The 12314-nt window shown below is 45.5% G+C and overlaps 2 protein-coding genes across 2 annotated transcripts in view; both read left to right on the top strand.

The window, feature by feature from the left end:
- LOC128454948 (supervillin) overlaps positions 1-7393 on the top strand; it is a 34690-nt gene extending 27297 nt beyond the window's left edge. Inside the window, exons 24-37 of the mRNA XM_053438558.1 lie at positions 153-300; positions 395-540; positions 1029-1204; positions 1397-1544; positions 1853-2132; positions 2275-2426; positions 2527-2632; positions 2983-3190; positions 3275-3408; positions 3535-3690; positions 3793-3936; positions 4188-4309; positions 4427-4582; positions 6403-7393. Coding sequence (XP_053294533.1) covers positions 153-300; positions 395-540; positions 1029-1204; positions 1397-1544; positions 1853-2132; positions 2275-2426; positions 2527-2632; positions 2983-3190; positions 3275-3408; positions 3535-3690; positions 3793-3936; positions 4188-4309; positions 4427-4582; positions 6403-6489 — 2163 coding nt within the window. The 3' untranslated portion in view covers positions 6490-7393. The remainder of the gene's footprint in view (positions 1-152; positions 301-394; positions 541-1028; positions 1205-1396; positions 1545-1852; positions 2133-2274; positions 2427-2526; positions 2633-2982; positions 3191-3274; positions 3409-3534; positions 3691-3792; positions 3937-4187; positions 4310-4426; positions 4583-6402) is intronic.
- Positions 7394-8666: 1273 nt separating this feature from the next.
- Positions 8667-11347, top strand: LOC128454953 (acyl-coenzyme A thioesterase 1). The gene is made up of 3 exons (XM_053438565.1): positions 8667-9129; positions 9274-9476; positions 9567-11347. Exons 1-3 carry the CDS (start codon positions 8667-8669, stop codon positions 10176-10178), a joined length of 1278 nt encoding a protein of 425 aa, XP_053294540.1. The 3' UTR covers positions 10179-11347.
- The last annotated feature ends 967 nt before the right edge of the window (positions 11348-12314 follow it).

Below are 12314 nucleotides of genomic sequence, written 5' to 3'. Positions count from 1 at the left end.
TCTGCTCGTTCAGAGACAATTGCAAATATAGTTTTTTCTCTTGACAGCAGTATTTCTTGTCTCCAGGGCTTTTCTCTGTCACTGTTCTTATGTTAATCAAGTAAAATCAAATTTCAGCTTACCCTCTCTGCATCTTTGTTTCTCGTCTGCAGGCGATAGATCTGGCCACTTTCCTCCAAACCAAGAAGGACATGGGCTGCAGGGCCAACCAGGTGCAGACTGTGGAGGAGGGAGTTCACCCACAGGGTCCAGACCACCAGCTCTTCTGGACCATCTTAGGAGGACAGTCGGCTTATCAACGTAAGAACATAAGTTTCAAGCCTTTGCTCCGTAGTCATTATTAATAATTGTGTTTTTCTGATAGTTGCTTCATGCCTTTTTCTTTGTTCCACAGCTGCGGGTCCACCGGAGGAGGATGAGCAGTTTGAAAACGGCATCGTGGAAACCAACTGTATCTTCAGGCTGCTGGACGACAAACTGGTCCCTGATGATGAAGAGTGGGGGAAGGTCCCTCACAACTCGCTGCTGGCTGCCAAAGAGGTCAGTGGGAAAGAGTCTTCTCTTTCTCTGTCAAAAGTTTCAGAAGAAAAGTGATGGATTTCATTATTCCATTGTTATAAAGTGGCAGATTTCATCTTTGCTATAACTCCCACCTGGAGTCGCTCCTCTGTATTTCTATTTTGCTCTATCGCCACTAGAGCCAAATACAATTGAGCATGATTCAGACAGTGTTATTCCCTCAAAGAGTCCAATAAAACCATGTGATGATGGATTTCATCTTTAAGGTAACAGCCTTTAATCATGAGGATATTTCAGAGGAGCTCTGTTCTTGGAGCTGGTTTTAATTTGTTGACGAGCGCCTCCTTCATCCATCTGTTCACAGCTTCTGCTGAGAAACCTGAAAAGAGGCTGAGACCAGGGAATCCACTGCAGAACAGTGTCTACTCTGCATTTAAATTATGGAGTATCACATGCTTTCTGTGTGCCCTTCCTTTGTTGATTGTGTCCCGGTGTTGTTGCGGCTGCAGGTGCTGGTGTTTGACTTTGGCAGTGAGGTGTACGTGTGGCACGGGAAGGAGGTGACCCTGGCCCAGAGGAAAGTGGCCTTCCAGCTCGCCAAGCACCTCTGGAACGGTACGTTTGATTACACCTGCTGTGACGTCAACCCGCTGGACCCCGGCGGCTGCAACACACTCATACCCAGGTGAGAAAACACACACACATGTGCTTTTAATATGTTTCAACACACTGTGTGTTGTATCAAATTACAACAATTCCCTTCCTTAAGTAACCAAACCAAGAGCCCACACTTTGATTTCACCCATCATCCGCTGGAGGAAAGTCAAATCATAATTTCTCTTCTTCTCTGCGTCTGTTTTTGTGTAACTCCCCACAGAAAGGGCCAGGGCCGTCCTGATTGGGCGATATTCGGCCGGCTGACCGAGCACAACGAGACGATCCTGTTCAAGGAGAAGTTCCTGGACTGGACCGAAGCGAAGGCGGTGACTCCAAAGGAAGGCGGCGAGCTGGTACCTGAGCAGAAGGTGCAGATCCAGCGCTGGTATCACAAGAATAATCTATTTAATTACAGAGAGTCACAGACATCACAGACCCATCTGCTTAGTTATTAAACTGTGGCTCAAAGTCAGTGAATGTGGCCAGGACAGTTTGTTTCATCCAGGAACTGGAAACAGAATGAGAGAGCACATGTCTTTGTGTGAACGCTGGACAAAGCTTCATAGAGAAACATGAATCTCCCTGATTCTGCCTGTTGTCTCTGGCTCACAGTTCTATTACCTCTAAATATTCATAATATAATAAATCCTATCTGTGATCTGGCCCTATCTCCCAGGAGGCACCGGGGCGAGAGTGCCAGCCCTACGACGCCACCCTGATGCTTCCCTTCCTCCAGTCGTCCATTTCCACCATCTTGGACGGAGTAAACGTGGGCCGTGGTTATGGCCCGGTGGAGACCGAGGACCACATGAGGATCCAGGAGCTCAGCACGGTGTCGGTGGACGTCTGGCACATCCTGGAGTTCGACTACAGCCGCCTCCCACGCCAGAGCATCGGTCAGTTCCACGAGGGAGACGCCTACGTGGTCAAGTGGAAGCACATGGTCAGCACCTCAGGTTCGTGATGAAGTATTTACGCTCCACCTCTGATTCTTAATGCGATGCTGGAATCAAATAGAAAGTCATTCCTATAAGAGCTACGATTGAGAAACACTCAGTAGAGCACATGTCTTATATCTGTTGTGCTCGTGTGTCCCAGTTGGCCGCCGGCAGAACCCCGAGGCGAGGAGCACCGGACCGGGGAAAGAGAAATGCTGCTACTTCTTCTGGCAGGGCCGTCACTCCACCGTCAGCGAGAAGGGGACGTCAGCCCTGATGACGGTGGAGCTGGATGAGGAGAGGGGGGCACAGGTAAGATAGAGGAGAAAACTCATCATCAGTCAATCAGGAAGCAAAGTGTGCTCATCTATAAACTTATAACCCCCTTCATGATCCATGTCGTGTGTTACAGGTTCAGGTGCAGCAGGGGAAGGAGCCTCCGTGTTTCCTTCAGTGCTTCAACGGGGGGATGATCATCCATGCTGGCAAAAGGGAGGAGGAGGAGGAGAACACTCAGAGTAATTGTTTCAACTCTTGTTTCCTCACGTTATAAATTATTTACAAGTTTTGATTTGGAAGGGAGGGGGCAGGGCAGAGGGCCATTCAGTCCGTAAAATACATTGATTCATTATATTTGAACCAGTTTAGTCATTTTCCCTTTAAAATATATCAGGTGTTCCTGTAAACTAGAGAAACAAGAGGATTTAGGTCATTATAGTTTGAATAAAATGTCTATTTTAAAGAATATGGACCATTAATTAAAACGCTGTAGAAATTGAGCCTATATGAAACAGCAGAGTCAGACATCTTGTATTTAAGTTGTGATCCCAAGTGACTCCACTGATCGGATTCACTGATCTGTGTTCAGGTGATTGGCGTCTGTACTGTGTCCGGGGCGAGGCGCCGGTAGAAGGCCACCTGCTGGAGGTGGCGTGCCACTGCAGCAGCCTGCGCTCCAGGGCCTCCATGATCCTGCTGAACATCAACAAGGCCATCATCTACCTGTGGAACGGCTGCAAGACGCAGCTCCACACTCGCAGCGTGGGAAACACGGCTGCACTCAAAATCAAAGAACAGTGAGTTTCACAATCAGGGACGTTTGGGCTCTGATCACCACTGGGTTCTATGAGACCTCATGTTCTCCATCTTGTTGCTCTCAGGTGCCCTCTGGAAGCAGGTCTCCACAGCAGCAGCAAGGTGACCATCCATGAGTGTGATGAGGGGGTGGAGCCTCCAGGCTTCTGGGAGGCTCTGGGCAGAAAGGACAGGAAGGCGTACGACTGTATGCTACAAGGTGCAGGAAACTCTCTCGACTGTAGAATACTGTACAAACACAACCAAACTGCTCATTCAGATCAGACAATACGTTTTGGAGTAACTATGTGTCTCATATCATGCTGGTTTCTGATTCTCTTTCCAGATCCCGGTAAATTCAACTTCACCCCGAGACTCTTCCAGCTGAGCAGCACATCTGGAGAGTTCGTGGCGACCGAGTTCTTCCACCTGTCCAGAGCTCCGGACCTGGTCAGCTCGCTGCCTTTCCTGCAGGAGGACTTGTACAACGCTCCACAACCTGGTGAGACACAACTAGAGTCTTTAACCTCACTTTCATGATCTTACTTCGTGGATCTTGTGGGGACAATTAAACAAAAAAATTCATTCCCTCCTCCGAACACAGCGTTGTTCCTGGTGGATAACTTCCATGAAGTCTACTTGTGGCAGGGCTGGTGGCCTCAGGACACTGGGAGCACTGGCTCGGCTCGTATCCGCTGGGACTCGGACAGGAAGTGTGCGATGGAGACGGTGCTGCAGTACTGCAAAGGTACGGAAACAGGAAGTGGCTGCATGAAGGTTTCTAATATGATGTAAAATGGTTCATTCTATGTGTGAAGTTGCAGGTTTTCAGTTTGTTAAGATGAGGATTAAGATATTTTATTTATTTATTGTGACCGTCAGATAAAAGTTCACATTCAAACACAACTTTTTATATCTTCCTGTAAATGCTGACATGACAAAAAACTGACTGTTTGGATCTGAGGTCAGAAATATTGATTTAGCTGATTTTTCCTTCAGAGAGAAACGAGAAGAAACCTCAGAAGTCGTATCTGATACACGCCGGTCTGGAGCCGCTCACCTTCACCAACATGTTTCCCAGCTGGGAGCACAGGGAGGACGTGGCTGAGATCACAGAGAGGGTCAGCAACACACACACACACACACAGACACACACAGACACACACACACATTTAATATTTCCACGTGTCGTCTCCCGTGTGGTCTGCTTCATGCGTGTTGTCGTCTTGTGGCTGCAGGAGGCCGAGGTGTGTCACCAGATCATCCTGGTGGAGGACGTGTTGGCCCGGCTCAGTCAGAACACCTTCCCTCTGGATCAGCTCCAGGCCCGGCCGCTCCCTGAGGGGGTCGACCCCCTCCGTCTGGAGCTCTACCTGTCCGACCAGGACTTTCAGGTCAGTACTGAAACCAGAGAACCTCCAATGATCCTGAGATGTTCCTGCTGAATTGTTACTTGGGCTCCCCTGGACCTTCTCCACACAGTTTACCCGTGGTTGGAGAAGTTCTGGATATTGTCTGAACATTTACAGCCTCATATACAATTTGAGTAAATTTGAGTCATTCCCATAATAGGTTATTTTAGTTTTATGTCAAACAAACAGTTTGTATTCTAAGGTGTTTTCTCAATCTTCTCATCTCATTCATATCATCCATGCTAACTCCATTTAACTCTCACTTTTCAGACCAAGTTGTAGGTGGATTCAGGTAAGAGGAGCCACTCGTGTGATTGTATGAACCTCAGCGACCTGTTCTTCTTCTCTCCAGCATGTCAGCACCGTGTCTCTCTCCCTGGCGTGATTTACAAAACACTGTGTAGCTCTCCCGTCTCTGAAGTGTGCTGCTGGTTGTGGAGGGAACGTTTTGTGCTCGACTGAACGGTCACGTCTGAGAACATCATGGTGATGAGTCTGAGGGACGTGACAGTCGGTCGAGTCCCTTCACATCGGCTGCGGCCACAGTTACCAACAGCAGATAGAATAAGGAAAGGACTGAGGGCTCCTGCTAGAAAAAATATATATTTTAAACATAAAAATTTGAATGATTATTTGCACAACACATAAATATAATGTACAAGTTGTTTTTAGTCGCACAAAATGCTCACAACAACATGATTTTATATTCTCTAAATTTTCTCAGAGCTGGAATAATAAGTTGATTATTTGTTTTCTAGCTAGACAGTATATTGATCATCTGTAAATGGTTTAGTCGTTCATCCTTAAGATGTTCTATTGTCACACTGAAGTATAACCGAGTGGCAGTGAAGCTCTAAAGTGACAGAAATTAAGTTGTTAAATATGTTAAATAATAAAATAAGTTGTTTTCACAGGTTGTTGCACAGGGTTTATCTGACCAGGCTATTTATTCAAGAGGATCTCTTCAGAAACGTTGGGCTCTGATTATATTTCATTTAATGGCCAAAACAAATCAGTGACTATTTATGGAATTAATTGAAACATAAGGTTAGAAGAGTTACTGTCATTTAATCATCTCTGAGATCAGCTGTTTCTCATATGAACAACTGAGGCTGTAAATTAGACAAATTAAAAGATAGTTACGATAATCAGGATGTTTTATTGTGCAGCCTTAGTTCCTCTAGTTTCCCTGAGTTGTCTGCACTCCACACCTTCTACTCCACCACCTTCATGTACCTGCACCTCTCTGTTGCTGCTGCTCTTCTCTCTTCACTCACACACACACATCACCTTCCACCCAGTGTTTAAATAAAAGCACTTGTGATTCACCGTCACCTTAGACTGACTCACTCTGTCTGTGCAGCACAAAATGGAGGCATGAGCCCATAACACTGTCCTCACACAGAGGTTTACTGACTGTACACTCGGACATCACACGCTTTGTGTATTAGTACAGAGACAGAAATATGTAGCAGACATGTCGAAGTTCTCATTAAATACCAAACGTTTTCATTTAAATCATATTTTCCAAATCTTCCTCTTACTTTAATATCTATGGTTGTTAATTACCCTGGTAGGAATATAAGAGTTTGTAATTTAAAGTTGTTATTTTTTGCATTCTGGACCTTTTATCAGAAATAAACAAAAATACCACAGATGGTGCAACTAACTGTTTTTTCCATCGTATTCAGTCAAACACTCAAACACCTTCAATGTTTAAACTTCACCCAACAAGGTGTGGATTTCCCTGTTTCCTTTTTTCATTCATGAACTCCTCTGTTCTCTTTCTGTTCGTGTCACAGAAAGCGTTGGAGATGAAGAGAGAGGAATACGAAGGTCTGCCAGGGTGGAAGCAAGTGAACCTGAAGAAAGCCAAAGGACTGTTTTAAGTTTGAACCCAAGATGGCGCGTGAAGAGTGGAGCAGCACAGATGGAGAAACAGGAAGTGTCACATTAACCTTTAAAACTTTGAGTGTTAACTCGTGAGGACGCTGGTGACAGAGAAGGTCACCGAGTCCTGAAGAAGGAAACCGGAACCTGAGGAGAACCGGAACCTGAGGAGAACCTGAACCTGAGGAGAACCAGAACCTAAGGAGAACCAGAACCTGAGGAGAACCTGAACCTGAGGAGAACCGGAACCTGAGGAGAACCTGAACCTGAGGAGAACCTGAACCTGAGGAGAACCTACACGAGCCCGGAGACGCACTCGCCTTGCTTAAAGTCACGTTTTACTTCTCAACTCTGTTATTAAGTAACAAAACTAAAACTCCAGTGGTTTCAACCGAAGGTACAAACATACTGCACACTGCTGTGGTTCTTACGTGGTGTGTGTGTGTCTTTGGAGTCTCCTCCGAACACTTAACGTCACCTCTCGTGGGCGCTCGGTGTCAGAGTGCCATGCTATGATTGTGTACGTACGTGTGTGTGCGACTGTATATAATGTTTGTGAGTGTGCGTACTGTTCATTTGTGTAAATGTGTGTTTAGACGCGTTTTTGTATTTATGTAAGAAAAAAAAAGAACAATCCTGTCGTGTCAGGCGTTGTGTTTTATTTTGTCTACAGTGTCCGGATGCCGTCAGGCCGTGTAGGGAACTTGTGTCTCTCAGACTCAGAGCAGAGTTGTAACTGAACGGTTTAACTTTGACGAGAGGAGAAGCAGCAGCTCGGTGAATCAGAATGTATAGTGCCTTGCTTTTTGTGTACAGTTTATATACAGAAATTTTAGTCTGCATTTTTAAAGACTTTCTTTGTGATATAAGACATAGTGAAATAAAATCACATTAAGGCTCAAATCAAGGACTCTGGGTTTTTTCTGTGTCTCTTCCTACATTCACTGTATTAAAACTGTCCATTCGTCGTGGCACAGTGATAAAGCTGTGGGTTCGAATCCTGCACCACAGGTCGGCTCCCCTCACTCAGGAGGATGGTATTACTCACCAAGGCCACTAGATGGCGATACAGGCTTTGATTGTGTGAGCACAGCTGCACTGGAGCATCTGGGGTCTATTGAATGTACACAGTAAACTAGTTATACACATATACATTATTGTAATTTAATATTCAACACATACTCGTTGATCATTAGTATAAAATGGCAGCTGGAGGAAGTATCACTTCACTCCCAGATTTGTCAGGGACTGACACACAAACCAGAAACATGTTAGAAGTATCCAAATAATTTAATATATGATTCAAAATGGATGAATTAACAGCATTTAGACATTTATACGACATGAACCACTGCAGATGAATTATACTTATAATAAAATAACAAAATAAAGGTTTTCTTCCCATCAACCGCCCTGAGACTTTTATTGTGAAGAGGCGGAAGCTTCTAGTTGGCACGGTGAGGCTGTTAGCATGTAGCCTCCTTTACCCCGGAAGTGAACAGAAATCAGGATCAGCTGTTTGTGCAGGAGCCGTTGTTTTGTTTGCGTGAAGGTAAGAAACGTGTTTGTGAAAAAATTAAAAATGAAATAACTCATAAATAAGAAGCGTTGAGTTTCAGTCTGTGTCTCTGTGCTAATGCTAAGCTAGCGGTTTCCTTGGGTTAGGGTTCTGTGATCGAGTTCATGAGAAGATGTTCAACTTTAACTTTATGACATAAAGTTTGTTATTTCACTTTATATTAAACTCAAACCACAAGTTTACAGATCGTCATGAGAGCCAAGTTAGCATCTCAACAAGCAGCTGACTCAATGTTGTTATTATAAAAACTTAATAACTAGTTTATGCAGATAATAACAAATAAATCTAAAAAAGGAAAAGTATCAGAAAGTTGTTGAAACATAAAAACAGTAAATCATTTATTAATAGATGAACTTTGTACACACTGCACACACCTGCTGTACTGAATGTCCCCGGTGTTGTGTATCAATAAAGTTCCAACAACAAACTCAATAACCTTGAAACACAAACTGCTCCAAACACGTCAACATCCAGTCAGAGCAAGAAACTTATTATTCTTAATCTTTAAGAATTTAAAAGTGTAACTTGTAAAAAGTAAGAAACTTATCTGCATGGTTTTTCTTCTGCCTCAATCCCAGATCTCCACTCCAGAGTAAGATGGCGTCCCAGGTGCGGCTGCGGCTGCTGCCCGGCGCCCGGTGTCTGTTCGACGAGCCGCTCCGGGTGACGGTGGCCGGCCTGAGGTCCCAGCAGGTGGTCGCCCTGAGGGCCCGGTCCACGGACGAGAAGGGGCTGGTGTTCAGCTCCTCGGCCACCTACAGGGCGGACGGGGGGGGGGAGATCGACCTGGGCCGGGACCCCTCGCTCGGCGGCAGCTACGTCGGGGTGGAGCCCATGGGGCTGCTGCGGGCGATGAGGACGGACGCCCCGCACAAGAGGTTTCAGAAGAGCAACTCCTTGAACCCCCACGTGGTGAAGTTCTCTGTGCATGAGGTGGAGGGGGAGGGGGAGGGCAGGATGCTGGCGGAGGTGGCCAATGAGAGGCTTCTGATGGCGGACGGGGTCAGCAGGCGTCCTGTCAGAGAGGGGAACATCCGTGGTGTCCTGTTTACTCCACCTGGTCGGTCCAGTTGTTCTGGTGTCTCCTCTTTCTGTCAGCTTCTTCAAGAAATTTAGCTGAATTCTGATTCTGCTTCTGAAAACACACGTCTTCTCCTCATGGACCCAAAGTGTGTTGAAACCATGTGACGTGTGTGTCCTCCAGGAGAAGGTCCGTTCCCCGCCGTGTTGGACCTGTACACGTTCGGTGGAGGTTTATCAGAGAAGAGGACGTCTCTGCTCGCCAGCCGGGGCTTCGTGGTTCTGACCGTGGCGCTCTACGGACACGACGACATGCCCCGGAGCATCAAAGAGGTTCATCTGGATTATTTTGAAGAAGCAATCGAGGTTTTAAAAAAGCAGGAGAAGGTGAGATCTGTGAGATGATGCTGCTCTCGAAGCCCTGCAGCTAGAAGAACTTTCATTTCATTGCTTCACATGTTTGTTGTGTTTCCCCAGGTGGGCAGTGGAGGAGTCGGGGTGGTGTCCCTTTCCAAAAGTGGAGATCTGGCTCTCTCCATCGCCTCCTACCTGCCGCACGTGGACGCCACCGTGTGGATCAACGGCTGCTCCGCCAACACGGCGTTACCCCTCTACTATCAGAAGAAACTCATCCTCCCTGCGTTGATGTTCGACTTCAAGAAGGTCGTTGTCACCGAGTCGGGCGCCTGCATCACGAAGGGCGCCATGCACAGCCCCTGGGCGGAGGAGAACCAGGCCACCGTCGTCCCCATCGAACGGGCGGAGGGACGTTTCCTGTTCGTGGCCGCGGAGGACGACCTGAACTGGGACAGCAAGGCCTACCTGGACCAGATGGTGGAGAGGCTGAAGAGCCACGGGAAGCAGAACTTTGAAAGCGTCAGTTACCCCGGAGCAGGGCACTACTTGGAGCCCCCTTATGGGCCCTACTGCGCCTCCAGCTTCCACGGGTTGATGGGTAAACCGGTGGCGTGGGGGGGCGAGTCCAGGTCCCACGCGGCCGCTGAGGTTCACCTGTGGAAGAAGATCCAGGAGTTCTTCAGAAGCCACCTGAGCTGTGATGGTGGCACGCAGAATAAAGCCAAGTTGTAGATCGTGGAACATCAAGTGCCTGATTGTGCTTCGACAGTTAATTCACTTCCTGTTGTTTTATCACCTCGTCATCAGCTGGAGACATTCTGCTTCCTGTTTGTCATCCATCCGTCCCTCTATGGTGAACACGATATCTCAAGAACGCCTCAAGATCGTTTCTTCACCTTTGCCACAGACGTTTATTTGGACTCAAAGATGAATTTAGATTTTTGGTTGTTAAAGGTGAAGGCAGCTGTGACCTCAGAAAACACATCCCTGCCTCGTGATACCTCAGGAGCATCTCCACAGAACCTTTAGAATGTGGTTCAAACTTTCACTTGGACTCACAGATGAATTAAGACTTTAGTTTTTTCCGAGGTCAAGCTCCCGGTGACCTCAAAGGATTCTGGGATAAAAGACGTGTGTAGACTGAAACTGCACCAGTTGGCGGACGAGTACCACTGTCTATTTGTTTGTGTTTAAAATTGTGAGATAGTACAAGAGAAATACTTTTAAAAGATGTGTTTAATCACATCTTTTACCAGAAGGAGAAGATCAGAGTAGGCTGAGAGAAGCCCAGTGTTCTGGATGTGCCTGAAATGATCCACATCTGCATCGTGATTGGCTGCAGCAGCAGAAACAAACATCCTATCACCACACGGCTGTTTTCTGACTGAACCAGCATCAGTCCACCTCCGACAGGAAATCCATCGTGACGCCGTGTTGACTGATTGAAGCTGAAGGCTCCTCGAGTACACAGAAACTGCTCTATTTATAATGAGGAAACAGGAAGTGGAAACAAATAGAGCAAACATCCTGACACTGTATATTTTTGATAGAGGATTGATAAACATTTTCCGGCCACGTGGGTTCAAAGTTTCAGACGTTTTTCTCTAATCATCTGCATTTTTGTGTAAAGGAGCCAAGAATCAAAGAAGAAGTATCATGTTGTAGCAGAGAAACTCATGTTTGTATGATTATCTTAAAACGTTGAACAAATTGAAAATGGATATGTGGGTTATCTTTATCATATCCCAAACTTTTTGTCTCCTGATCTCCTTCCTACAACTTGACTGAAGAAGAAGAAGAATGTAACTGAACTTGTATTTTGTTCCTCAATAAGATGTTGATATTGTATTAAATAAAAGTAGTTTCTTTGTGATATGAAATAAAACATTGATTTTACAAGACACAGCTCACTGCTCATGGTTTTTTGAGAATCTATCTCTGTTCACTCGGCTTGTCTGAGGTGAAAGCTCCGTGCATCTACTGCTTCTGTCTGGAGTTTGAGAGATAAACAGTTATTTTCTGCTCGGCTACTTCACCTTATCTTCACTTATGTGGCATTGGAAGTTTCAAGGACTCTGGTTTTCCCTCATCTCTGTCGTACTTAGACCTAGATTTAAAATGTCATAAAGTTTTTAATTGAACTTGTTAAAAGCTGCAGAAACTCTGCTGCTGAGCCTGAACATCTCAACGAGGTGAGATGGGATCTCTGTTTCCAGTTGGTTCAGATGTTTGTATTTATTCTGACAGCATCATGTAGATCTGACTCGGCTGTGAACCAGCACATCCTGACTGTACGTGTCGTTAAAGCATCAGAAGATGAGACACATTAAGACCCTGAAGTGATTTAACTTCAGGCTTCAACTCTCGAAAGCTTCGGCTCTTTTATATTTGACACTTGAGAAGCGTCTCTCGCACTTTGCTCAATAATGCATCGCACACATCAGCCTCCTCTCTTCAGAATCTCTTCAGCTGCTTTGGAAAGAAGAAGGTTTCTAGTGTCTGTTTCCTTGAAGAGAAACTCAGGAGAGACTCCCTCAGATTTAACCATTAATTCATTTTAAATATGTTATTTAAAAGGCTTTATTGTATTTGGCATTTGGCTCATGAAACTTTCCCTGCTTCAAAAGATGATGTGGATTTTTGGGGGTCACTTCAAAAACATGAAAATCCTCCAGTCAAACAATTGAAGCATCATCTTTACTTGATGACACATAATACTACATATATTTATACTTAATGTACTTACTAAATTGTACTTTATTTATTAATACAACATTTATGAATGATGTTTTGACTGTAGACTAAATAAAGATGGACGATGCGTCTCCACTCTCACTATCCAGAAATGATGTGGATTGGGTCGGAGAG

Source organism: Pleuronectes platessa, chromosome 13 (genome assembly GCF_947347685.1).
Source record: "Pleuronectes platessa chromosome 13, fPlePla1.1, whole genome shotgun sequence".
In the NCBI taxonomy this organism is placed as follows: Eukaryota; Metazoa; Chordata; class Actinopteri; order Pleuronectiformes; family Pleuronectidae; genus Pleuronectes; species Pleuronectes platessa.
The sequence above is the reverse complement of the archived record's forward strand: the minus strand, read 5'-3'. Positions and strand labels throughout refer to the sequence as shown.

What these genes read in the sequence shown, in the direction of transcription:
- LOC128454953 (XM_053438565.1), top strand. Translation starts at nt 8,667, where the DNA reads ATGGCGTCCCAGGTGCGGCTGCGGCTGCTGCCCGGCGCCCGGTGTCTG. An exon ending in TGTCCTGTTTACTCCACCTG is followed by an intron (nt 9,130 to 9,273) that starts GTCGGTCCAGTT and finishes TGTGTCCTCCAG; the next exon opens with GAGAAGGTCCGTTCCCCGCC. An exon ending in TTTTAAAAAAGCAGGAGAAG is followed by an intron (nt 9,477 to 9,566) that starts GTGAGATCTGTG and finishes GTGTTTCCCCAG; the next exon opens with GTGGGCAGTGGAGGAGTCGG.